The sequence below is a fragment of the Artemia sp. Qi Xiang Cuo genome, chromosome 2 (assembly GCF_049724085.1).
Source record: "Artemia sp. Qi Xiang Cuo chromosome 2, ASM4972408v1, whole genome shotgun sequence".
Classification (NCBI taxonomy): Eukaryota; Metazoa; Arthropoda; class Branchiopoda; order Anostraca; family Artemiidae; genus Artemia; species Artemia sp. Qi Xiang Cuo.
The window spans coordinates 2323225-2351071 of record NC_142795.1 but is presented as its reverse complement, the minus strand read 5'-3'; the positions used below and the strand labels follow the sequence as shown (position 1 = coordinate 2351071).

Genomic DNA, 27847 nt, shown 5'->3' with positions numbered 1-27847 from the left:
TATAAGAAAGGCCTAATGCGTCACAAGTTAGTAGTATAAGCAGTGTCTGTCCTTGTGTCAAAAATTTGCAATCAATTTCTGTTTGCTTTTCATTTAGTTTTTCTGGTTAGGCAACTGAAGGAAGAAATATTCATTTTCTTGTTTTTTTTTTTGTTTTTTTTTTTTTTTTTTTTAATAAAGAGGTAGTTCGCCCGTGTGTTTAATGGTGGAATGTGCATTGGAGCTTAAGAATACAACACCCTCCCCCCTCCTCCTTACTCACAAATTATAAATCTTTTAATCTATTCGTGAAACTGTCATTCACCACGCACAGAAGGTTTCCAATTATGTAAGAGGTCGATGTTTTGGAGGGGAGTGAAGCAGATGGAGGTAAAATCCCTGAAAGCCTAGTCCCGGCTGCCTTCCGTAGAAGGTCAATACAGATTAAACTCGTCCCTATTTAATTTTTCTTGAATAACGGTCAACCCAAAAAATACAAATATGTCATATTTGTATGCGAAGGAAACATTCATCAGGAATGTTAAAAAAGAAAAAAAGAGCAGGTGTAAAAAGAATCCAATTAATATCAAAGTAGACGTTATCCAATGGAATAGGCGAGAAAACAGCATGTTAAAAACGTTTTTTGTCATTTCTAAAAACCAGACAAGGTTTAAGAATCAAATTAAAAATACAACGAATTTGACTTTTTCGTGCTCACCAAGCGGTGACTGTTCAGATGGCGCGATTTTAGATGATTGATTGTCTAAACAAAAAAGTCTCGAATTCTGAATAGATTAGCAAATGCATTGAAAGGTTTACGCATTTCTTTTCCTGAACTAAAGCTTTAACTCAGTAAGCAAGAAGGTTCATTTGAATGTTTTATATGACAAAGATTGACAAGAATGTCCAACAGAGAAATTGCTCCTGTCAGGTCAAGCAAAAAAGAAGAATTCAAATATACTTTTTATGAATGCAATCTCAGTAGAGATACATTTATTGTACACTTATGATGTATGAGCTAAATCACAAATATATAAATATATATATATATATATATATATATATATATATATATATATATATATATATATATATATATATATATATATATATATATATATATATATATATATATATATATATATATATATATATATATATATATATATATATATATATATATATATATATATATATATATATATATATATAACCCCTCCTCTACAAAAGAAAACTTGGCAGGATCCCGAATTAAGCACAGAAGTAAAATACCAAAACCCACTCCTTTTTTCTACACATGAAAGAACAACCCAAAATGTTAGAGAACCCACTGAAAACTAAGGTTCTTTTGTACCGTCGGCGAGAGCACATTCAATGAAGAAGATAAAAAGAAATATTTTTATGCATGTACAATCATGCACAAGTGGCAACCCGATTTTCTGTCACAAAAACGAAGTGAGAAATCACGCACGCTGTCTCACTGCATGATATGGTAGAAGATTGAACTGCGCAGTCGTAATTTTGGCTGTTCTCTCTGTCATTAAATATCTTGAAAAAAAATGAATTCATGCTGCTTATTGGTTTGATTAAGCTGATTAAAAACTAAAAGGAACCGGATTTTTTTTTTTTTTTTTTTTTTTTTTACATCAATTAATTTAACGAATGGCCCGTGAACGAATACCAGTTCATATAATATCTTAAAAATATTATATTAACTGGACAAAAAAATAAATTTTGACGGGTTATTTATTTGTATGTGTGTATTATGCTTCTGTTTTCTCAGCACATGGTATTACCAGCAAATTCTCCCCATTTTTATGCATAGTTTATTTACTGATTTATTTCTATGTGCTTAGATGCACATCCTCTCAAGGGACTCTTTTCATTGCCTTAATGATCATCTTCTTGCAGTGCTAATTATCCATAGTGAAGTGGGGCTTGTCAGGGGTTGGCCCACATTAAACTTAATGTTATTAAACGATTAAAATAAATTAACTTATTAATAATTTTATCCATTTAATATCATTTAATTATTGATACTAATTATCTAATTATAAATTATTATTAATAATATTATTAGAACTCAATAGATGGATAATCTTATGGAATAATATTATTTCTCTTCTTTTATTGACAAATATTTAGTAAATATTCAGTCTGATCTGATATTTGATATTTCTTATTAAGTTCATTTCTAATATAGTTTCAAACGTAAGTTGTTTTTTTTATATTCTGAAGACGACTGTCGTACTATCACTAATAGATAATCTTGATTTTGAGAACATGTTTTTGGTGTTGTTTGAGATGAACACATGGTAAATGTTACAAAATTGACACACTTATGTTTGAAGTTTTCAATAACACAAATGCTTTTTTGCTGGTTCCTACATGTATGGTCAACTTTAGTAGATATACTAAACCGGTCAACTTTAAGGTCTATTCTTGTAGATCTGATTAGTTGAACAACTTTATCGTAAACGGACATTAGTTGAGTAGTAGTAGATGTTGATTCTCTTTTATAGTAATAGCTGGTAATGGTCTTTTTCAACTATTTTCATTTTAATAAATAATTTTAGGAAAAACTTTGATTTGTGTGAGCAGTAAGCCCGTCGTGTTAAGAGTAAAACTATCAGTAATATACTGATAGTAATAGTAATATATATATATATATATACTGATAATAATAATAGGGTTCTTTCGCATTATATGGGCCTCTCTAAAGAAGTCCAACAAGAGATGCTACAGTCAAACGCCAGAGACGCTTTGAAAAACCCGTTTTTACAAGATGATTCAAGACACCGCTGAGAGAAATACTTTGTCTAGCGTGGTTTTAAGATATTTAAAGTGTTGTTTTTTGGATTTTAGATGGGGGAAAAAGTACCTAGGTTAGGTTACGTATTTAATATATGCATTGCTTTGCCCCCCCCCCCTCCTAATGTGAAAATATATAGCCCAAGTTTGTTTCTAAACTTTTATATAGTCATCCTATTTTATTTTATTTCATTAGCATTAACCAAACTTGACTTTTTAGAAAGGCCCATATAATGCGAAAGTACCAATAACAGTAATAGATACTGATAGTAATATACTGATATGACCATTGTAAATATACTCGTGCTTGTTGTGTTAAAGATATCAAAAGTGTTTTTATTCCAAATCAGAAAATTAAAAAATATCGAAGATTAACAGTATTTACCCAAATTTGACAATCCTACCAAACAATCTACAGCAAACCTTCAGAAATCATTCTAATCATACTGTAGTTAGGTTTAAAATGTATGAAAACCAATGATTAAACAGTGTTTATTTGGATAAATTTAATAATTTCTAATCGTAAATTTAAATAGGTAAATTTAATCAAGGGTTTTTAACATCCCTCTTGGAATGTAGATTAAATGACATAAACTTAATACCCTTAAAAAGGAAATTTAATCTTTGAAGGTATCGGTTCGGGCCATCCTTAAATCGTGTAGTCCTCTTGTTCCTTTGACAGAAGAATACTTTCAAGTTGAAAAAAATGCGTGTTTAACAAAGATGTTGAAGGTGGTAACGTGAGACGTCATACCTTACGAACATTTACGAAAATCGCGCGCAAAAACAAAAGGTTTTCAAAAATGATGTATACGCGAGGAAATTCCACTTACCTTTTCCTGAATCGAAATCGCCACCAGGAGCGCTCCAAGTTAAAGACACAGTGTTACCGTCAACTTCCAAACGGAGATCCGTTATTCTCGATGGGGGATATTCGTCTTTACCACTAGGATCTATTCTTAAGGGGGGTGCTTCAGTCATTCGTTGAAAGGAGCCGATATATTCTCTCATCTCTTGAGGAACGGAGATTATGCTACCGCAACACATACTTAGCTCTACAAATAAATGGTTGGGGTTAAAAATATTCTAAAGTTGTTTATTTTTTTTAACTGTTTCACTTGAAACCTCTTGCGCATGCACGTACGTGGACGGGGCAGGGGGCCTTCATCCCTGCTTCCTCCTAACTGAATTTTCCCAAATTTCTTGGAAATTTTGTCAAGATGAAATAACCTTATTGCAATAGTTGAGTCAAGATGGGCATCTTTAAAAAAGTAAAAGGCGATCCTTCAGCAGTTCAACTAAGAGGCATATAGTGACCGTCGCTCCCCCCTTAAAATCCAAGATGCGCTAAGGAGCACCAATTCAAAAAAAAAATCAATTTTTTTAATTAGTTTACAAAAAGGGTGCTTTTCAAAATCTAGGGGGATTTTTTTGGGAACTTTCCGATTTTATGGGCCTCTAGGGTTAACCGCTGTAGAGAAGGTAATGATAAAACCCGTTTTTGACATGTTAACCGCTGTAGATTAGGCAATGATAGTGTTGTTTTCACTGCGTATACGATATTAAACTGTGTTTTTTTGTGGTTTAGGGGGGGGGGTACCTAGGTTAGGTTACGCAATAATATATGCTATGCTTTAACCCCACCCCCTAATGTACAAATATATAGTCCAAATTTGTTTCTAAACTATTATATATTCATCCTATTTTATTTTATTCCATTAGCATTAACCAAACTTGACTTTTTGGAGAGGCCCATAAAATGGGAAAGTACCTGCTTTCAATGCAAATATCGGATTTTACTTTTTGAAATCTGACAGAGCAATTGCCCCCTAGTTGGCACCCATGGGCGCCACGGAAGGGCAGGCAATGCAATACGTTGCCGCATATTAAAAGAGGCAGGTAGCATTATCTCTAAAAATGTGCCTGCAAATTAAAATTATCAGTACACAGCTTTGCACAAAAAGAAACCTACAAAAAAGTAGGAACGTCAATTGCTACTTAGAATGATAACTTTGTATGTAAGAAGAGAGAGAGAAGGGAGCTTAATAGCAGGCTGCAATCTCATTTGACCATCTTAAGCAAGCATCTGGAGTGGCACACCATTTTGGTAGCGCTGTATTAACACGCGAAAATTATTCATCTCCAGACGATTTAATTCCTTAGTAATTGCAGCTTGTTTTGATGAACAACCCATGGTCACGAAACGCAGCTAGAGGTGAGCCTTCAGGGGTAGTCGACTCCAAAAAATGATGAGTATTAAAATATATTATTACTATAGATAATAATAGGATTGTCAGATGAAGAGGACTCCTTAGTGCATGACAAATGGACATGCATTATATATTGTTGATTTTTTTCACATGAAGTACAATACTAATTATTTTTCCACAATCTCGATTTGGGATGATAAGAATTACTCGAAAAAGCAGGAATGTCAATTACTACTAGCAATCTTAACTATAGTATTGTGTGTAAAAAAAAAAAAGAGACAGTTGTTGTACTGTACAGCTATTAACAATAGTTATATGAAAAAAGGGAGAGCCAAGGAGACGAAAATTAGTTTTATGTTCAGGACATTCTTAGATTTTGAAAAACTAGATTTAAGAGATCGAAGCAGAGATAGTTTACACGAGTTGGAAGGGGATCAAAAAGTTGTAAAGATTTGAAATTGATGCATGCTAAAGACTGAAATTCATCAAAATAAAAAAATTCAAGTGATATTGAAGAGAAAAACGAAATCAGTAAAGCGGGAACAAAAGGAATAACGATATGATACTGACAAAGATACATTACTAGTATATTAGTATAGTATATATAGTACAATTTCTTTTTTTAGCACAAGCATAGGTATATTACAAGCAAAAGTATATTAATATATGTAGGAGTAATAATGGTATAGTAATAATCGTATGTTACACAGAAAAATGAAATAAGTAAATTAGAAACATAAGTAATAAAGGTATATCAGTGACTTCATCTCGAATTTAGACAAAATTTAATTTTCAAATATGAGCAGTTAAATATTGAAAGTCAAACCTCGTATTAACGTCAGTGTTGTCAAACACGGGCTCTAAAAGCTGAGAATCGAGCTTGAGGGTGAATCGAGCTCAGACGATTTTATTTTTCTTGACACAAAATTTTACCTCCACCCTGATACCCGTGAACGTGCTTGCATTATTTTATCATATACTTCTAATATCAGAGGATGAAGGCTTAGAAGTTTCGGAAGTGATTCCACACGAACTGCAAGTGAATCATCAAAATTTTATATTAAGGAAACTGGTTGAATATAATTTCAATCTGTAGCATTTACTAATGAGATCTGAGTTGGGTTAGATCCCTTTCCGTGTATATTCCAAATCTTGGCTAACAGGAGCAACAACTAGGAAGGGGGTTGGAAGCAATTTTTCCCTCCTAGATTTTGAAAATACATTTTTGGGTATTTTCATTGAAAAAAAGGTAAATTTTTACCAACTCATATTATTGACTTACGAATAAAGTGAATATACCACTCGATGTCCTTTTTTATGCTCGTTCCAAATATAAAAATCATTTTTGTCGGAAATGAATGTTACCTCCACCAATATATACCAATTCAGGGTATATATTTGCAAATTACAGGGGTGGGGGTAAAGTTTATACTTACCTCCCATTTACACCAGAAATAAAATTTGCCCCATCCCCTAATGTGCAAATATATACCCTGAATTGGTATATATAGGGGTGGGGGTAAAATTCATTTCCGACAAAAATGATTATTATATTTTGAAAGAGTATAAAAAAAGGCATCGAGTGGTATATTCACTTTATTCGAAGTCAATAATATGATTTGGTAAAAATTTACCATAAACATACCTCCCTAGATTTTGAAAAATATTTTTTTGGTATTTCCATTTAAAAATTTGGACAAGATGGTTGCCCTCCCCCTAAATTCTTGGAAATTGGCACCCATGATGACAATTTATGATTTAGTAACTTATCATCCTCAAAATTTGCTTATAAGAGAAAATCAGTAGCAGCAAGTCCTTGTTGGATACGACTAAGGAAAACAAAATAATTTATTTAGATTTTTTCATATATTAAACAGTAGTTTTCCTCTTCCATAGAGAAATTTTTTGGACCAGAACGAAAATACCTACAATGCCTGAATTTCAAAATAGGTAAAACAAAAAGCGATTTCCTTATATTTTAGTTTGCATTCAATAGTTGATTTCTATTGGGAATTAGGAAATTAACTATTAATTAACTAACTATTAACTATTAATTAACTATTAATTAAGTTAATTAGGAAATTAACTATTAGCGGGAATTGATGTAGGTAGTGGCAATTAAATTTGATATTCAGAAATATCACTCAAATCACTTCAACTTATCAAAGTTCAGAAACCAAAAATTACGCACAGCAGCTAACACCTAACAATTGCCCCTCATTTGTATCTAAAGAAACTGTAAGAGGGGTTAACAATTCAAGTAAAAAGCTAGGGTCAAAGGGTGGGGTTCATTTACCTAAAACGGTGAACGATTAAGTTAATTGCTGCATATTTAACATTTTACGACATCAGCCCAGGCAGGATTTTTGGGGAAAAGTGGAGGGGGGGGGAGGAGAATGACAGAAGAATAAGTTTATTGAATAATTTGAATAAGGAATACCCAGAAATTTGGCAAAGATTAAGGATTTAGAGAGGACTTGGCTCCTCCCCTTGGGCACGTCCCTACTTTATTGGAATAAGATATACTTACTTTCCTGTTCATTTTCCTCGTGAAATAAAAAAAAGTGGGAATGCCCAGATTGGCTTCAAAAAGGTTCGAGTCAACAAATATTGTATGATGTGACTAATTTTCTGAACATTACACCTAACTTCATTTGACGGTTGCACAGTCGCAACTTCGTCTTTAAAATCAACGTCTTTGGGCCCATGCCCCTCTCACATTTTTAGTTTTTTTCTACAACTTTTTATGTTGTTAATATAGTTCACGTTTTGGGGAAAATAAAGTCACACTGTAAGTTTCTAACAGGAATCTCAAGAAAGGAGTCATATATTTCCCCGGAGGGGTCTAAGTCCCGAACAGCTGGCCGTTGCAAGCGATGCAGGTTATTCGAAGTGAGCCTTTTTGGCAGTGTCTATGAGTTATCGTTTGCCAGGGCTGAAACACTGAGCGCCATCCGACCGGTATGTCGATATGGTCAGCATATCAGTTGACGCAACAAAAAAAAAAAACTAGAAAGAACCGGATGAAGGAGAATATATATATGCTTACGTGATTATGTTTTAAATTATCAAGGACATTTAAACATAAAATCTGATTCTTGGAATTAGTTAAGTGGAGACTTACAAAATTTTTAGTGCTGATGGGTCCGAAATTAAAAAAAGAAACAGCAAAAACAAAAACGTGGATGAAAAATCAACAAAAAATAAACTAAAACATATGTGACCAAAAAGCTTAAGAAAGCCTTAAGTTGTGTTTTGAATCAACGAATTGTTGATGTTTGAATTTTCACGGACGAAAAGCGTTGCTAAATTTACATAATTATTTTTTTTATCTATTTTCACAGTTTGACGTGGCAACACTGACAGAAATTTCGCAATGTCCTAAAAATTTCATAATCTTCGAAAGGTACTTGTATGATATACACCCTATCCAATGTTTTTCTAATATGTTTCTCCGACACTCAATCCTAATGAAATATACCAAATTAAGATAAAAATATAATACGGTACTGGTGCATTATACGGTCACTTCTAAAAAGTAAAGCCTGGTTAATGCTAATGAAATGAAATAAAATAGGATGAATATATAATAGTTTAAAAAGCGGGTCTGCATCCCTAATGTATTAGGTACAATTATTCTGCATATTATGCAATAAGAATTGTTTAACTCCACACTGTCCAAATACGTTAACCCCCATCCCCCCAAATGTGCAAATATACAGCCCAAATTATGTATTTTCTATATATTCTGTAACTTCTCTTTGTCTTGTCTCACGCTAAGCTGAAAGAAACTAACGAAAAAAAACGGTTCCTATAATGCGTCAATGAATGAACAACTTGAGCGGTTGGGCGTTTGTCAAACAAGTACCATTGGAACAACCAAGAGAGATTTCATAGAAAATCGTAGTTTTATGTATGAATAGGTGGTGGCGGGTCTCGCGGGACCAAAATGTTTTTATTCTGTTGTCCTCGGTAATTTAAAGTGGCAAACCTGCTTTATTTTTCTCCCCAAAGAAATTTGCCAAAGTTTATTAGTTCTAACAAAGACCACTGTTTGCTCAACCAAAATAATTTTCATTCAACCGGTAGCCCAGGGGCCAATACGAGTTCATCCGATATTAAAAATATCATACTGATTGAAAAAATCGTACAGCCGTTATTGCAGCTACAACGACTGTTATGCATCTTCACCTTTAGTAAAAAATGGCATTATTAGCATTTAACCATATTAAAGGGTCAGCATTACTATTTGAATGAAAAATCTATAATACTATTGACATAAATGTAAATCATGAAAAAATTAACGAGCAACTCTTTTTTTTAAGAATTAAAGGATAAGAATAGCAATACTTGGACAAAGTTTTGAACCCCTCAGACATGGTTAGAAATAAATAGCAGGTCATTATCGTTAAAGGGATGAATACACAGGATTAAATTAAAATCGGCGCTACCTTTTCCTCTGAACATATCAAATATGAAGACTTTGAGAAGCAGGCACACACGCGTAATTTTTTTGGGAGAGGGTTTGGGGGCAATAATAAAATGGGTTTTATTCCGTAGTTTCGAGATTTAGGGGAGATTCGGGTCCTGAGCCTCCTCCTCCCAACATCCCTGCTGAGAAAGGAATATGGGGTATCCCCTGATATCTGTCCAAACTAAACCCTTGGAGAAATTATGACAAACAGTGCTTCGTTTCCCCTGCCCCTCCAAAAAACATTTGAGCCCCTAAGGGTAGAACCTGCGTACACCGAAGATATAGGGGCAATCCACGAAATGTAAGGAGGGCAGGGATTTTTTAATTTTTATTTTAAATCGAGCCACAAAAAGGCGTAATGTTCAAAATCGATGGGGAAGGGCAATTTTACTTTCTTTAAAATTTTTGAATTAAAATAGAAAAAAAGATGTTTTTCAAAACCTAGGAGGGGGTAAAAATTGGGGGGGTGGGTGCAATTGCCTTACCTGTCCTCATCGAAAAGATCTAAAGGCTAAAAGGATCCCCTTAAAAAGATCTCTAAGTGTGAATGTAGCGTTTATAAATATCATACTTAACTATTACAGAGAAAGTCAGGGCTTTTGGTGTAGTCCAGCATACAACATACGAGCAAGTTTTGAGCCCCTCATATATAATTAGAAATAATTACCAAGTTATTATCATTAAAGGCACGACAGCACGAGATCAAATTAAAATTCGGCCGGACCTTTTCTTCTATGCATATCAAATGTTCAAATAGCTAGAAGCACATCTTTTTTTTGCCTTTAATTAGGTTAATAAGCTGTAATCATGACGGTATTTCATATTATAAAACTGAGCAAACTCAAAATACAAGCTAACAGTGTAATAAATGGGATTGCAGCAGAAAAACAATCTTATATTTTCGATATTTTGTAATGTAGAAATTGGATTTTCTGAAGAAAGAAAGAATTGTGGTTTTGCCAGCTGAAAAGTTGGTAAAATTAAGGAGCTCAATTTTACACCATTAAAAACAGAAATGAAAACTTTTGTTAGATTTTAATTGTTATTTAAGACTTTAGAACCAAACCGGGCGTAATTTTCTATGTCCCGTCTAGGCCTCGTTTTGTCCCCAAGGCCTCAGTTTGCCCCCCCCCCCAGCTGAAATTTGATTTCTGTATAAAAAGTTGTCAAAACTAAGATAAGGCTGCATAATTCAAACATCCAGAGAAACAAGTCAGTTTTCTTTAGTATATTTTTGTCTTTATGGTACTATACGGCCCATTTTTCCTTTTTCACTGTCATTTTCAGTTGATTTGGGAAAATTGGCTCCAACTTTGCCCCCCCCCCCCCTTAGGATTTTGATGAAATTACCCGACTGGAACCAAAGACTTAGGGAAAAAATTGACCTGTGTATTTTTACGCATATCGTTAAATTTTCGAACGGCCCATGGTTGGTTCGCCAGGTTCATCTAAAGATCATCACTCAGATCCTTCTTCGGTAAGGGTATTAAAACTCCCAGGCGAAACAAGAGAACAGACGTATTGAGAAAAAAGGAGAGAATCGTCATGTGAAGAGATAATTTATAGAAAAATTACCTGGTTCAATGGTGAGAGCTCTGGCAAATCTTCGAACTTGAGTCCTGATTGAGTATGCTTTTCCAGAGTTGTCACTAACAAATAAGGTCAATTTGTAGTCTTTCTCTCCTCCGGTGGGAGGTACAAAGTAACGAGAATAAATTCCGTCATTAGCAGTTATGTCCGGATCTAAAACGAAGTGTCATTAAGATAATGATTTCAAAAATAACACAAAAATTGGAATATTATTTTACTAATATTTATCTGAATTCAAAAACTATACTCTTTGTGATGGCAATTGCAGATATGTCATAGAATTTGAAGGTATACGGAGCAAAGGATTAAATTTGTTTGTTTGTTTTTTAGCAATTTTTTTTTTGCCAGATAGGTGTCATTATTTCCGATTTCTGTAAAATATTACATTTTTGTATATTAGTCTATAGATCTACCAAGCAAAGGGGCGAATATACACCTACAACCCCCATTGGTACCCATGTACTATTGTTATTTTGTTTATTCAGTATAAAATATGCAACCAAGAAAAAAGAACCTTAAACACAAAGCAATGGATTGAAGGAAATAAGAATGAGATTTGGAAAAAGACATAAGTGTCATACTAGGTTTTTACAGTACTCCGATATCATAATTATTGGTTGATTGATTAATATCTTAATGAATATTAACCAAATAATTGATTTTTATCGCTTTCAAATAACCTATGTTCAGGATCACTGAGATTAGGCTATATTGCTAGAGAATACATCTAACCCCCCTAATTGAAGGAAATGATCAACTTAATAATCAGCATTTGATATAGCGATCAATCAACCCAACGCATTCATGTCACATAACCCTTTGGGGTACCAAAGGCTGGTATTTTAAGCCAATTTAAAGTCTGTCAAACCAAAAGGGGTTAAATAATAAAAGGCTTCGATTATTGAGTAGGAGTAGATAAAGGAAGTTCAAAACGTTTCAATTTGATAAATAGGTCTACTTGGTATGAGTAGCCTGGTGTCAATTTTGCTATTATTTTCCTGACCTCCCTCCATATCAGATACCCATGAAGTGCATTTTGAACAATTGAGCATTTTTGTCAACATGACAACTCCTCTGAGAAGCACTCGCAGTTTACGGTGTTCAGGTCTCTGAAAAATTTTCAGGGTGGGTCTACCTCTTTTAAAAAGTTTGACTACTCTTATGTTCAATAGTTACTCTTTTACTTTCATCCTGTTATATCAGACTCCCCTGCTTCTGAACCCCCAATGTCATCGAGGGAGAGGGGACAAAATAGTCTATAAGACGATTAAAATATTACTTTTAAAGGAATGAGTAATAGAATTAGACTTCTGGAGAGAAGAGATTTAAAACACTCACAAAAAATTCTATTTTTATTACAGATGCATTAAAATATCAAAGCTTATGGATAGCCAAGGTTGTCTGTAAAAGAGTTGAAAGAGGTATCTAACTCCCCCCTCCTCAATGAAAAGACATATTATGGTGAAAAATCAATTTTTGGACAGGTAAATATTACCTCTTCAGATTCGTGCACATTTCCTCTCTCCCATAACTTCATTACCCCTACCCCCCCCCCCGATTTGTAAAAATACCTTTTTGGTTATTTTCATTGAAAGATAGTAAAAGAAAGCAAAACTGCCCCTCCCTAGATCATTAGAATTACCTCTTTTCTGTTATCACTATAAAAAAAAACCTTGATCCCTTTCAGAGGCGTATCCAGGATATTTGTTCGAGGGGGGGGGGTGGTTTGCAAAATACTTTAAAATTGCTTTTCTCAAAAAAAAATATTCAGAAGTAGAGCGTGTGGTTAGCAGAGATATCTTTGGACAAGAGGAAAAGAATTCTGGCCTATAGCAGAAAAGGCTGGAAAGTAACCCGCTAATTAAGCACTTTCGCATTAATTTATTCAGAGGGTCGGGCGGGGGGCAAAAATAAAAAAAAAGGGGAAAATCGGCTTATTTTATGGCAAAAAGGAAATATAGAAGCAATAGTAAAATATCACACTTTGGGATGGGGCACAGCAAGCAACCTTCCCTTATTTTCGATCAAATTCAAAATATTGATGCTGTTTAGGAAAATTCTAGTCCATCCCTGGAAAGACCTCAGTCCCACTAATAGTTTCATAAAAGAATTCTCTATCAAAAAGTTTTTTCTTGGAATATTTGTTCCTCGATATATACTTTCCTAAGAAATGCCATGAAATAAAATAGGTTCATATGATATCTTTTGTTTATATAATTGTTGTCAAGATATCCTCTTTGGAAGCCATAATACTATGTTGAATATATTAAGACATCCCATCTAACTTCATTCGAAACCTAATAAGTATTCAGGTAAATAAGAATAAATAGAAAACCTTCGTAAATACACCTATAATAATAAAAATTATAAAGTCCTTTTAATAATATGGTTTCTTCAACTGAATACTCAACTGTCTGGCAATAGGCCAAAATCGTTTAACAAACAAAAGAAAGGTACTAAAAAGAAAATGTGGCGTTCAAAGTTGAACTAATCTCTTCTCTTTTCACTAATAATACCACAAAAAACAGCCAGAAGTGGTACAGTATTTTGTTACATGACAACCAAATCCATAATACTGTCTATAAATGATAAACTGCGAATTACGTATATTAGAACTCCACATCCCAAAGTGGCTATTAATTAAATTTGTTTTAGAAACCAATTTGACTAGCCCGACACAGTGGCACCAATTGAAGGATCCCATCCTCCTAGCTTTTACTTCCCCCTAGATTTTTGAAAATTCCCTTTTTGGCTTTTTGGTTGGAGGAATTGGTACTAGTGCATTTGATGCACAGTTTATATAATTCGCAGTTTGATCTTTCCCTATCTCACCCATTATAAAAACCCGGACCGAGGTGCGAGTGCTCCAGAGAGCGTATAAACATAAGCGACACTAGATCTTTTCACGGGTAGACAAAGTATAATCACCTACGGAACAAGTACTGACAAAACCACTTGGCCGGCTCACCAATAAGTGGACAATAAGTGCACAAATAAGTGTTAGGAGCTTTTTGTTCGCACCGAGAATGAAGAGCCAGAAATCATCTGCGGTAAACTTACTGCTAATTATATAAACTGTAATTAGATGGTTACTTTTCTATACTATGCAAGGAAATCAGTCATGCAATGAGGGACGAAACCCGCCAGAGACCGGTCATCTTCCAAGAGACCGCTATTAAGAAATGGAATGCAGAGTAGTCTTCACTGCGTTTACGATATTTAAGCTGCTGTTTTTTGGGGTTTAGGGGGGAGGGGGAAAGGTACCTACGTTAGGTTACGTATTTAATATATGCTATGCTTTACCCCACCCCACTCCCCACCCCTAATGTGCAAATATATAGCCCTTTTTTTCTAAACTATTATATATTCATAATATTTTATTTTATTTCATTAGCATTAATCAAACTTGAATTTTTAGAAGTGACCATCTAATGCACCAGTACCGAAGAATATTACGCTACTCCCTCCCTGGATTTTGAAAACTAAGCTTTTTCGCATATTTAATTTAAAAGAGTTCCACAAGTCCCTGGATTTTGGTGAATTGGTACCCCTGGCCTGACGATTAATGTGAAATGAAATTCATTGCTCATGCTCAGACAGAAAAAGACAGGTAAATTCGGTGCCCAAACAACAAAGAGGGCCTAAGGGTTTTGCTGAAAAACTTCTCCCCAAGTTTTGTTGAGATCGAATATTCCGTGGTGGGTTGATATAGGTAATAGTGAAAACAGCCAATTCATCTTTTAATTAATTTCCTGATATATCTGTGATAATTTTGTATGACAATTCGGTATAGAGTTCATAAATTACCATCCTGTCATCTCAAATCAGAATTTTCTGTAAGAAAATAGACCTTAAATTAGTTTAACATTTAAACAAGGTATCTAATAGGATGTTCCCTGAAGGTTATTTATACTGGCGAGGGTTAAGCTGAGTGCAGAATGATACGGGCGTAATGAGTTGAGTAATAGTCTCCCTCACCAATAGAAGCATTAGCTTACACGTTACTCATAACTTCGCATGAACTTCACTAGAGGTGCAGAAGGCTCAAAACCATTGTGAAGCCAAACCAGATGCTGGATCTCAAACACCATGATGAGCCAAAGGCTGGCAACGTGAAACAATACTGAACGAGAAAAGAACTTGCGACGTAAGCAACAGGAGAGGTGCAGAAGCCACACCAAAGGCACGATATGAGGCAAGTAGTTGTGAACATCTATACCCGAAAGGCAATGTGCAGTCCCTTAAACTAATACCCTTTTTAAGCATCTCAAACGTAAGCATGGCAAATCAAATGACATTCTCCTAGCTGCCGCCTTAAATTTTCGCCTCGTCATGACAGAAATAAGTGTAAGAATAGGCTCATTACAAGAGTTTAGTGACAACGTACAATATCTTCCTATTCAGGTTGATGTTATGGGATTAGTTTTCGTAATTTACCAATTTGGTGCTTGTATGAAACACCCAGGATGCCTTTCTCATATAAGGCGAGGCTACTGGGGAGAAAATGCCTTAAAGATGATAAAAGACGATTTGTTTTCTTTCCTGTCAAAATTTCAGATCTTTATGCAATTAATGATATAAAACTGAGCGATGGTCTGAATATCCTATGAAAGAATCCAAATAAAGATATATCTCTTAAAATTTAAAAAGGAAATCATGATGAGGAAGGTCTGTCGAATCGGAGCCAAGATTGATCTGGTAGTAAAGATCAGCAATCTAAAGCGAACATCAATATTATTGTCAAAAATAAAACAACCCCCGTAACAACATTTTGGAAACCCAATGCTTTTCTAAAACCAGTCAAATCATGAGTACATTTGACCTATCTTCGTTAGTATTCATACCAGGTGACGCAAAAGTTACATGAGTAGTGAGATTAAAACAGGCCACTCAAAAATAAACCACCAGACGCAGATTTTGAAGAGTTCCCGACTTTCAAAAATCCAATACATCATCTGCTATGTGCCGGGCGTGGAGGATATGTACAAATGTGACATAGAGTGCGCCACACATGGAAGAAAAAGTAGCGCACCAGGTAGCGGAGGGAGGGCAAACCTCCCACCCTCCAAAGTCATTTTCAATAAGACTAATCTCTAGTAGCTTCGCCAGAGGGATGGGGCTCTAACACTCTCAGTACCCTACGCTAGAGATCAGAAATTGCATATGTAACTAATCACTTCTCTAAAATATTATGGCTTTACGAAGACATTTTCACATTTAGGCCCCCTCTCACCGTCGAATAAGAATGAAAACGAAAACGAAACCCAATCTTGGCTGGTATTCCGTTATATAATGTAGTTCTTAAACATACTACCGTTCAGTACCCATCCATCCCTTATTCAAAAGTCAATACAGCTTAGGAGAGGGAGGAGGAATTAAAATATTGCATTTGCAACCGAAAGAGGTTAATGTTGAAACCCGTAACACCTGACATGATGTTGACATAAACATTTGGTAATCCTAAAGCCAAATACTTTAAACCTTTAATCCTTGTAAACCCATCTCGGGTATCATTTTATTATACAAAATTAGCTAATTTGACGACCTTTTATATGCCATGTCTATCGAATTTTCAGCGAGCAATAAAACAATTTAAGTGACTTGCATTAATATACCAAAACTAAAATGCAAATCTAAGAAAACCACATCGAAAAGTAAATTAAAACAAAATTAAAAAAGATATTAGCAGAGTAATTTGAAAAATGATGGTAGTTTATAATATTTAACGATCTTAAAGAGTTTCCGCGTGAAATTTTGAGCGAAAATTACACCCTGACGGCCAAAGATCGTGAGAGTGGGATGACGGAGTAAAAAAAGTGAAATTACATAGACAAAACAAGCAATTCATTGTCTATGGGAGGTTTGGTGCTTTACAGTAACGGGACTTGGAACAAAGCTAATCAAAAAAGTAAGAAAACAACATTAGAGTTGTGCAATTTTCGGTCAATGGGTTAGGTATTTGTCGTAAATTTATCAAAAGAAAACCATAAATTAGTCGTCATATAATGAATACTGGCAATCTCGAACCCGTGACATCTTTTCATTTGATTTTCAAAATCCTTCAAGACTCCATCTTTTATGTTTTTGACAATGGAAAAAAAGACGGTACTTGTGTATTATAGCGACCACACTCAAGAACTGAAGTTAAGTTAATCATAGTGAAATAAACCAAATTATGACAGATATAAGACTTTAGTAACAAAATTATGGAAACTACAACAGAGAATTATGGAAAGCAGGCCACCCAGAACGCATTATATTAAATACCTAACCAACTCTATATATTAAATATTTAATTAGAATAAACCTATATAGTAGTTTATCTCACTCAGACTAAGCTAATTATCTCCGACTACACACAGAGAAACTGGTTTTACAAAAGATCAAGAACAGCAGTGTGGTTGTTATAATACACAAGCACCGAAATGACAAACTCTCCTTTATTTCTCCGGCCCTTTCCGGTCTTGTTATTTCAGAAAATAGCTGTACTTAGTATGGCTATTATTAGATAATATTAGATTATTAGCCTAATATTAGATTATTAGCCTATTAGCCTATTAATAATATTATTATTAGCCTGTATTAGATAATACAATTAGGAACACATGAGGCTCACTTGGCTGTTCAAGTCGAAATACATTTCATAAATAAAACAAGCTGAACCAACTATAGTTTGAGGTTGCTAGGTGGTATCAAACATAATAGCAAATGCTTCATACAAGGATGGATAAAAAAAGATATCGAACGTCAATGAATGCAGGGCTTTGACTGAAAACAGGTCTTTTGCGCGGAACACATCTTTGTTTTAAATAGCAGGAATGTAGGAACTGGTACCCTTGAACCAGCAAATCCTGGCTCAGCTTTCCCGCATATCTCTGGGAAAGCAATATACGCATGCACTTATGTAAGATTTTTTTTCGGGAGAGGGGGGGGGATATAAAAAATATTTTGTAGGTGCACAGAAATACAGAAAAACTAAGAATTTTGGGGAGTCTAGGCCGCTAAGTTACCTCAGTGTATATCCCTGAATATACTTTATAAATCTTCACACAGAGTTCTTTCTTTTAGCATATAATTGATTTCAAATATAATACATTTCTTCGACTTAGATTCGGTCAATCGTCTGTTTCGAGCACTAGAAAACGGGCTCTTTCTCCGTTTTTTCGTCTAAACAGGAAAAATTAGAAGATAAACTAAAAACTTAAACAATGTTTTACAACAGACATCTACTCAATAATATTTTCGGGGGCTGCGCAACAAAAAAATTATAATTTGAATAAAAAGTGCCATAAATTCGGGAAAACTAGTAATTGAAGCGGGGGTGTCTTTAGGCCCCTCTCCCTGAATATGTCCTTGTTTTATTCAAAGTTTGAATAAACTATACAGTTTAAAACAGGGGTTACCTATTAGCAATGCCAGTGGTTTTGGTCTTCGCTTTAGCAAGAACTGAAACTTGAAGTACTTCCACGGAAACAACTGGGAATACTTTTGGGCCAACACCAGGAGACTTTAGCCTCCTTTGGTTTTAAGACACAGGGAGATATCTCTGGAAAGTGGTTGTTTTATCATAGTGGAAAATTTCCGGAACTATATAGTTAAGCTTAAAACGCTCTGTTGGATGTTGAATCCGTTTGCTCGAAACCGTAAACTGGTTTTAAAAATGCAGATGAAAAAGCCTTTAACCCCCACCCCTCACCCTCAGACACAGTATATAAATAATAGATAGTATGATCCATCCCTATCTCACCCATTATAAAAGCCCGGACCGAGGTACGAGTGCTCCAGAGAACATAGAAACATAAGCGACATTAGATCTTTTCACGGGTAGACAATACCCGTCAGATTTCTACAAGTCAGATTTCTCTTGAACGCGAAACTTGGCTTCAAAGTTGGAACACTAAATTTTGAAGAAACTAATTTTAAATTAATTTATTCCAATACATATATGAAAATCGGTAATTAGTAGTGCAATGTTATTATTAGATATTTTTAAGAATTAAAAGTAGGTTTCGAAGTCTCAAGTTGGTTTCAAAGGCATTTTGAGAAAGTTTCTGCCAAAATATGTGTTCCAGGGTAATTGGACCGCTAATGACAGATCAAATGAAAGGATCTGTTTATACGCGCTAATGCAAGAATAAGTGGGAGGCGTTGTTTGTTCGCACCGAGAATGAAGAGCCAGAAATTATCTGCGGTAAACTTACTGCTATATCTTTATACTGTGCCCTCAGATAAGAATCCTGGATACGATCCTGCCGAAGTCATTTTGGAATTTCTTTTTTTTTCTCTTTTGAAAACGTTCAATTATTCTAATGTACAGCACATTTTTGAAAATCAATGTAGAAACAAAAATGAGGGTTTGTCCACTATAAAAATTGTGTAAATCTGAAAGCGAACTTCGAAAAAACAGCAATAAGCGGGAATTTTTTTAAATACATGAAGAAACAAAATTTGCCTGCTTTCATAATAGTAAACACCAAGGAATAAACCCCACGTTTGATAAACCGTTTGATACGAGATTAGAAGTTCCAAGTTTTTTTTTGAACTTCCAAAAGATGGTAATATGTCAAGTTTTTTGAAAACTCACGAAGGAGAAAAACGAGGGGTTGTCTGATTTAAAAAATGGGTACACCAGACAGCTAATGCCACGCGTGGCAGTAAAAGTGACACCACGAGATTTGACATTACCTTTTTTAATACCTTTCAGAAACAATGAAAAATAGAGATACGAAGCAAATTTTTGAAAATTCAGAATGCAACAAAAATAGGGGTTTGCCCATTCAAAATCGAATACACCAGGCAGTGCACACCCGACGTGGCAGATACGCGCTCCATCTGGCGGAGTGCAAGATCCCTCAAACAAAAAATCAAACATAGCTACATTTTGCTTTCTAGAGGTCGATCAATAGTGCAATTACCGAGGCTTTAAAATAGATTTTAATTAGGTAATCTTTCAGCTATAAGGTGACAATTAACGAGCCAATATGTAAAGTGAAACCGCAGAATTCCCCCAATTTTTTCCATTACTTCAGCCTCAATAAATCAATGTAGATTGTAGTTAACTTAAAGCAGAAAATATAACAATATTTGACACACAAATGATTTATGATAATTAAGCAGTAGTAATGATTTGTGGAAGCTGACTGACTTACGAGTGGGAAAACAGGAATACGTTCACGTTGACAGCTAGATTTTAAGTTATCTTCAAGGCAAACACCAAGTGGACTAACGGAAAAGAAGTAGCGGCTATTAATTCTTAATAATTTTAATAAACTTAAAAAATGTTGAAGAAACATTCTTTCGTCACGTATCCCATCTCATAATACAAAGGACAGTGAAAATGAATATTTGATTTTAGAAGATTTGAAAAAAAAACCTTGAAGATTTGAAGGTTTGAATGGGTAGAGTGAAACTTACGCAACCATTTATGAAGAAAAAAGGAAAAAAAAAATCGACAATCCAATTCTTAATGAAAAATTCCTCCATATGCAGTTATGTAGTTTTTGGTAGTAGCAGCCAAGGGGGGGGGGAGTTTGAACCCGCCGAAATGTTTGTCTGACACGTAAAAACATAAAAAAATTAATATAAACAAATTTTTGATGCGTTTTTAAAGTTTTTTTTCGTAGTCCCCCCTCCCCCAAAAATCCTTTTGTAACCCACTCCCCCCGAAAAAAATCCTGGATACGGTTTGTTAACAGCCGCCAAATTAAAAAATAAAAGAATCTTAGATGAAAAATCAGAAAACTATAAGCTATGAACATTCGGCACCAAATACTTAAAGAAAGTGTAGCTTCCCTTTGAACTTGTAGTTGTCCGTGGAAATCAACACACAGTTAATGTTTGATTTTTTACGTCCGAAAGGGTGGGGAAATACTGAGTAAAATAGATAAGTACAATAGAAAACACGAAAGTTCTATTTACTAAATAAGAACTGCGTAATGTATGACTAAGGTATTCATTTTTTCTAACTTTTCCCATAGTTATATGCAAAAAAAATATGAGTTTGAGATCTTTTAAAGTAGAACCTGGATTTCCCCCCCCCTCTCATTGATGTACTGCAAAGCTTATTAACTCAAGGGCGTAGATCCAGCATTTTTATGGGGGGGGCAAGAGGAGTCCATATCCAGATAGTCATGGGGCATGGGCTACATAATAATTTTTCTCTCCAAATTATTGGGGGGCAAATAACCCCCTTGCCCCCCCCCCAAACGACCACTCTGTCTGTTGGACATGATGAATTTATTAGTAGAACTTCTGCACCTCCACCAACAGCGGTCAATTCTAACAAGGTAATGAAACTAAAAGAGTGAGATTAGGCTCAGATTAAAAAACCCTGATTATTAGTGTGATTATAATTATGAGTCCAATTGATGTTTGCTCTACCGACTTACCTCCTTTTCCATTATCTAAGAGTTGAACATATTCTTCTTTAGTTTGGTTACTCTCTTCATAGGACACTGTTACATAGGCTGAAGCATCTATAATCGGCATTTCGCCATATTTCACCTACAAAGAATGAACATTTTAATCAAGGGTACATACATAGATTTTTTGAAAGTGTTAGGGGTGGCGGGATAAGATGTTGGAAATAAGTTTTGCAAAACCGGTTGGGTACGTTTTGGTTAAGTACGAATACATTTCGAAAAGCCCTGTCCCCAAACAAATTAACAATGTCTTCATATTACATTTCAGAACTTTAATATGGTTTGACCCATATACCTACACAGGGGGAGGGGGCTCAGGAAAAAACCCTCACTTCCTAAAACCCTTGTGTTCTCGTCCTTCTGGGTACTTCTTATTCAAATTTTCTAATATTTTTTCCCATTATCACCCCCCCCCCCTCTGAGAAAAGCTCCTGTATACGTTCCGGTTTGATCATATCGATATAATTTTTAATATCAAAGAATATCAAAACGAATTTTCAATATAATATTACACGAGTCGTCTAAAATCCAAACTGTTAACTTTGAATTTTGATCAGATTAATTGGACTGATGAACTGATTGGATGCATGAAAAACAATAACAGTGAAGAGAGAGAGAAATAAAACAAGAAGTAAGGAAAAAACTAAAGAGAGTAAAAAGGTGGTCAGTTTTCCCTGGGTAGTGTGGCTCTAATCAGGCAATATGAGGCGGGGGGGGGGCATTGAGGACGTATGAGGGTTTATGATTAGGCTTTTTCAAAGCGTAAATACAGGTCACCCTTCCCGACATACAGAGGGTGTAATTTATAAAAATCGAGGGTCCTGTGTGAGTTAAGAGCTAGGGCACTAGCTCTTAACTTCACCAAGTTTGATTGAGATCCCATAACTTCTTCTGCTAGATGCCCTTACGAAGGACCTGTCAAACTGATTTTTTCCAACGTGATTATAAATAAAGTCAATCCAGTGATCAAAGCTTTAACTTGATCTCTGGCAAGGCCGTACCCAGAGGGGGGTAAGGCGGTTTGACCCCCCCCCCCCCTAAATGTTTGTCTGACTCGAAAAACGTACCAAAAATGGATATAAACAATTTTTCATGCGTTTTTGAGGGTTTTTGTACCCCCCCCCCCCTCCAAAAAAAAATCTTTGCGTAAACTTCCCCTCCCCCGAAAAAAAAATCCTGGGTACGGCTTTGATCTCAGGTATTATACAGCAAGATTATGGAGTACACAGCAAAAGAAGATAAAAAAAAGGAAGATGAAATGTCCTAAGAGGTAAATACATTCATAAGGTATCTGCACATAGAAAGCTCCCACATAGAAATTATACATATCTTAATTAGATTTTTATCTTGAAAAAAGAGCAGTTCCTATGTCATTTCTATACAAGGAAGACCTAGAAAATACCCTGTCTAAACAAGTAACTTTTTAATAAGGATTGGTAATTGGATCTGAGAGAATGATATTCTTTACAAAAAAGGAAATGACATACGAAATAATACTGGGGTGATTCTTGAACGCGGGTACTGAAGAAAAAGATTTGTGAAAGATTCAAGCGAAAAGAAGAAGACGCTTTCTTTTTAATTTCGAGATATCACCACAGATCGAGATCAAGAGAAATCATTTGAGAGCAAGGACTGCCCACAAGGTGCATGACCCCTAGACTTTCAAAAAATTTTCGGTGTTCTTTTTATAAATTCTCCCAGTGTCCTTATAACTCGCTTTTTACCTGATGATATGACAGGTATCTCCCTCCCAAAGTGCTACCCCTGCCCCCCCCCTCCCCCTCAGCCCCAGCTAACCATTCAAAATAAATTCTCCCAATGTCCTTATAACTCGCTTTTTACCTGATGATATGAAAGGTATCTCCCTCCCAAAGTGCTACCACTGCCCCCTCCCCCTCAGCCCCAGCTAACTATTCAAAATACATCCCTAGAATTGACGCTACTACACCTAGCATCTCAGACTCAGATTTTTCGTGGGAATTTGTGGAAACGTTAGTTCACCGGTCCCACGGCTTAACTGACCTTTGGCCATAGCTAGTTCAGAAAAAGAATCTTCCATCCGTCCACCCAAGAATCAAATTACTAATTTTTACATTTACTTTCAGTTTAATTGCGCCCCAGTTGAACGCTTTCAAGACAAAGCTAAGGTTAAAAGGTATAAAAACGGTTCTCTATAACCTCAAAACGAAAAAATTCAACCCACGCGCAACTCAACCTGGCGAAACTAATAAACTCTAGTACAATGCAACGAAGAACTCATGGTTTACAACTAGAATTTGAAGACGCGCTATCTACTGTCTGGTTGAGGAATGTAATAGAAAGACTGTTAGAAAACTCTGCGAGTAGAAAGCCCGAATCATTAAAAATGACCTTTGGAGGATTGAAGTTAAGTCAAGAATGTTGGGAGACACATGCCCATCGTCCCACTCCGTATCTCGTTGGGACGGCTGTATGCAGAAGGGTTCCGAGCCCACACCCCTAGAATTCTAAATTTTCCAAGATTTTTAGATATTTCTTTTTCAAAATACCAAACAAAATGTATCTTGTTATCATTCCTGCCCCCCCCCCTCCCAAAAAAAAACTCGCGGATGTTGGCACTAAAAACTAATAAACCAAAACTTACCACAGCATATATAACAACTGGAGTGTGGGAGTTGCCCATCGAGGTGACATCATTGGAGAATCTTAATTGGGTAGTAATAGGAGGGGTGGATTGCTTTCGGCGTGACGTGACTTTAACATAATGTGATTGGTATTCTATTGGCTCTTGTTCGAAGGAGTATCTCCAGGTTCCAGCCTACAAAAGGACGATTAAATCAATAAGAGTTCCAAATAGGGATAGGTCCTTTTATTAGACAGTGAAACAAAAATATAAAACAAAGACTCTAAACACTTCGATGACACAGTCGGTTATCATCATCAGTAGAGTTACTGACATAAAAAAAAAAAGTACATATAGCATACATACAATTTTTTTCTTCCTTATCTTTCTTTAGAAAGAGCTACGCTTTAATTTTTTTTTTAGTAAGAAATTTTTAGAATTTATCATATAGAGAGAACAAAATCACACAGGAACAGGAAGAGGGGGAGAGATACATTTTAACCTACAGTTTTTTAAGAAGTTTCAAAAAATACCCCTAGTGATTCTAAATCATACTTTATTGACATAATAAACAAAATTTAAACTATTACAGATATAAATCACAACGCCAGGGGAAAAAAATGAATTTTGCAAATGCGTAGCGATTGACTACATAAAGATTCCCAAAGGCATCCTAAATTAAAAAAAAACACTACATAAATAATCCTAGACTAAGTAAAATAATAATAATTAAAAAAGGAAAAAGCACCTACTTAATGGTTATAAAAAAAACTGTCGATGTCACACATCATCCACTTTCCAAAATTAGAGGCAGTGACCCTGGATTACCCATCTTAAAGTTTAACTATTTGTTCTAGAATTGGAAACCAAAAAAGTCTATCGCCCTAAAAATAATAGAAATAAATATAATTGTTGAATATAGTTCAAGAGCTTAAGAAAAAAAGGGCTTGAAAATGTTAGAGAAAAAAAAGTGAAGTTTAACTAAGTAGAAGCTTACCATTGTAATCGGTTTGATAGATGAAAAATAAAGACTGGCCATTGGCTCTTCAGTCCTGCCTTCACTCACAGTTCCATCAGGTGCGGTAAGCCACAGTCGTCTTATTCCTGGCTTGTCTCGGCTGTAGAAATACAGAGAAAAGGTAGTTTCTCCTAAAGAGTGATCAGTTGAAAAAGTGCCATTAACAATCCGACGAGTTTCTGGGCCAGGGTATTCAGCTTCGTGTATCTAAAATGGAGGATTATCTAATTCAATAATTTTCTTTGATTTAATAAGTTTCTTTGATTCAATAACCAAAAGAAGTGACTTTTTCTGAAATATTTAGTCTTCAGATTGCAGCTTTAAATATGGATGGTTCTGTGCATAAGGACCCAGATTTCAAAAATAAGGTCTTACATTTTTTGGACAGTTCACAGTCTGCCAAAACGGATATTCTCTTTTTTTATATTGACTATTAATTAATCTGGCAACAAGCATATACCTATGGGTTGCCTTTCCCCTGAAGATCTCGAATTTTACGATTATGTCCTTATATTTTATTAAGAGTTTTGATAAACCTGGCCCAACCCCTAAATGTCAGGTCTCCCTCTCTCAGATAGATTCATGAGTAAGAGTATAAGGAGACATAAAGGAAAGGATGATCTCTGTAAGTTGAATTTCCCTGAAAAATATGGAAAAAGTAGGTATGTCTTTTGGCCTCTGCTGCAACGTCTTTGAGAGAATTAACGGCAAGTTCGGCCATGTGTGTGAAATTGAATATTTTTGGAAAAAAAACATTAAAACGAAAAGGAATATGCTAAAGTGCTCCTAAAGTGTTCAACGGCCTGGTGGACTCGTCCCAAATCCAACTACCATAAAAATATAATAATAAAGTTAACAACTCATCATAAATTTAATTTAACAAGTCACATAAATTTAACAAGTCACAAGTCTGTCCAATATGTTGGTTTTGGCACATAACTCATCGATTTTGTGCGATGTGCATTTGTGCACAACGCTTATGAATAGAAAAAATCCAGATCACAAACTGTATAACTCTTCGATTAAAAAAAAGAAGAAAAATAATAATAATAGTTTTCCCCAACAAAGGTAAGGGAGAACCATTGCCCACGTAAGCCCCAAAATTTTAACTCGTTTTCGTCAGGGTGGGATGTTATTGGGGCGGGTAATTCTTCCCTTTTTTTGTAGATGTGCAAATACAGATATGTATACTTCAGAACTTCCTTAGATGAATAAAGACAAAAATAGATAATCTGCCAAGAATATGCACAAAAAATAATCGGAGATCCTCCTCCAAAAATGTGACGAGATTAGAATAAAACTAATAAACTAACTTGTCAAATCTCTCCTTCTACACTCCCACCAAAAAAATCGGCCAACCCTACGAAAGTTTGATTATGTGCACTTTGGTATTGAAAAGGAGAAATGTGTGTAGCTTAAAGCCTAGGGCACGTGTACTTGAAAGGACTGTACTCACATTTTTCAATACAGAGTTGAATAACTTCCCCGAAATAAAGCGTGTATAGTTGCACCTCTTATCTCATAAAATCCAATAGAAAGAAGGAGGCATACGCATCAAATGTAGGCTACTACGATAGTGAGCAGTAAACTCCTCGCCCATCCCTCCCCAAAGAAATTTGGCACAAAGAATCAAGTGTATAATCGCAGCTCTTATTTCATAAAAATGATCTAAAAAGGAGGGGTGACATGCGTCAAAAGAACCATGGTTGTAGGATAATAAACCCCTACCCCCCTAAAATATTTTACAAAAAAATAAGAGATCAGATGCAAATAAAACTGAATAAAAGCCTACTTAATCCACACCCCCCCCCCCAAAAAAAAACAGTCGCCCCCGTAGTTTTGGTTGAGTTAATTGGTGTCACATCGGGGGGGGGGTCTTACTATTTTCCCTCTCACTCCGTCTAGATTTTGAAATTTGAAATAACAATGAATTGTCCCCTAGATTTCGAAACACATTGTTTTTTTGTATCTTTATTTTTTTAAATGAAAAAACCCTCCCCCCCTCTCATAATCCATGAATTGGTGGCTCTGGTTGTGTTGCCAGTTGTACAAATGCATAGAAATGGGGGAAAACATGCGCAAAGTAACTTAAAGCCAAGGAAAAAGAAGGCAGAACGGGCTATGCTCAGAAGTGATGGAGTGTATACATTTCAATACGAATTTGAATAATGGCTCCGACTAAAGGCGTTTATAGTTTCATTTCTTATCAGTTCTAAGAAATGAAATAGAAATGAGGAGTGACAGGCGTCAAATGAACCCTGATAGTAGGACAGTACTGGGTGGGGCAGTTTTTTAGGATTTTAATCACCGAATTCCCCACCCTTTTCTACTTAGCTTCTGGTGTTGTTAATCCGTTCAAAAAAAGAAGAATGTTTGCATAAGGATAGCGTAGAGTTATAATTATTGACAAATGGCAAGCGTACATGAAAACACTTTTTTTTTTTAGGTACAAGGTGTTAAAAATGCTCAGAGTATATATATGCAAATATACGGGTAACATGCTGCTGTTGAACTCCTCTCTGAATTTTAAATGAACTAAAAGTTGAAGAATAATCTTGTCTATGAAATTGTAACATGATTGTTCTTGCTTATTTATCAAACCAACCGTCCGCATGTTTATTTAAATGCAATTCCAATGTGGCGATTTGTTCTACACCAGGAGCACGCAAATTTGTTGAGCGTATTAAGTATCAGACAACTTAAGGGCCATATAAACCTTACAGCTAAGGCCGTATCCAGGAA

The 27847-nt window shown here is 35.2% G+C and overlaps 1 protein-coding gene across 1 annotated transcript in view; it reads right to left on the bottom strand.

Annotated features, from left to right (window-relative positions):
* Window positions 1-27847, bottom strand: part of LOC148954794 (calcium-activated chloride channel regulator 4A-like) — a 112114-nt gene that overhangs the window by 5890 nt on the left and 78377 nt on the right. Inside the window, exons 8-12 of the mRNA XM_089098641.1 lie at window positions 25085-25312; window positions 24109-24282; window positions 21453-21567; window positions 11050-11217; window positions 3624-3845 (exon numbers count right to left, since the gene is read on the bottom strand). Of these exons, the coding sequence (XP_088954767.1) occupies window positions 3624-3845; window positions 11050-11217; window positions 21453-21567; window positions 24109-24282; window positions 25085-25312 (907 nt within the window). The remainder of the gene's footprint in view (window positions 1-3623; window positions 3846-11049; window positions 11218-21452; window positions 21568-24108; window positions 24283-25084; window positions 25313-27847) is intronic.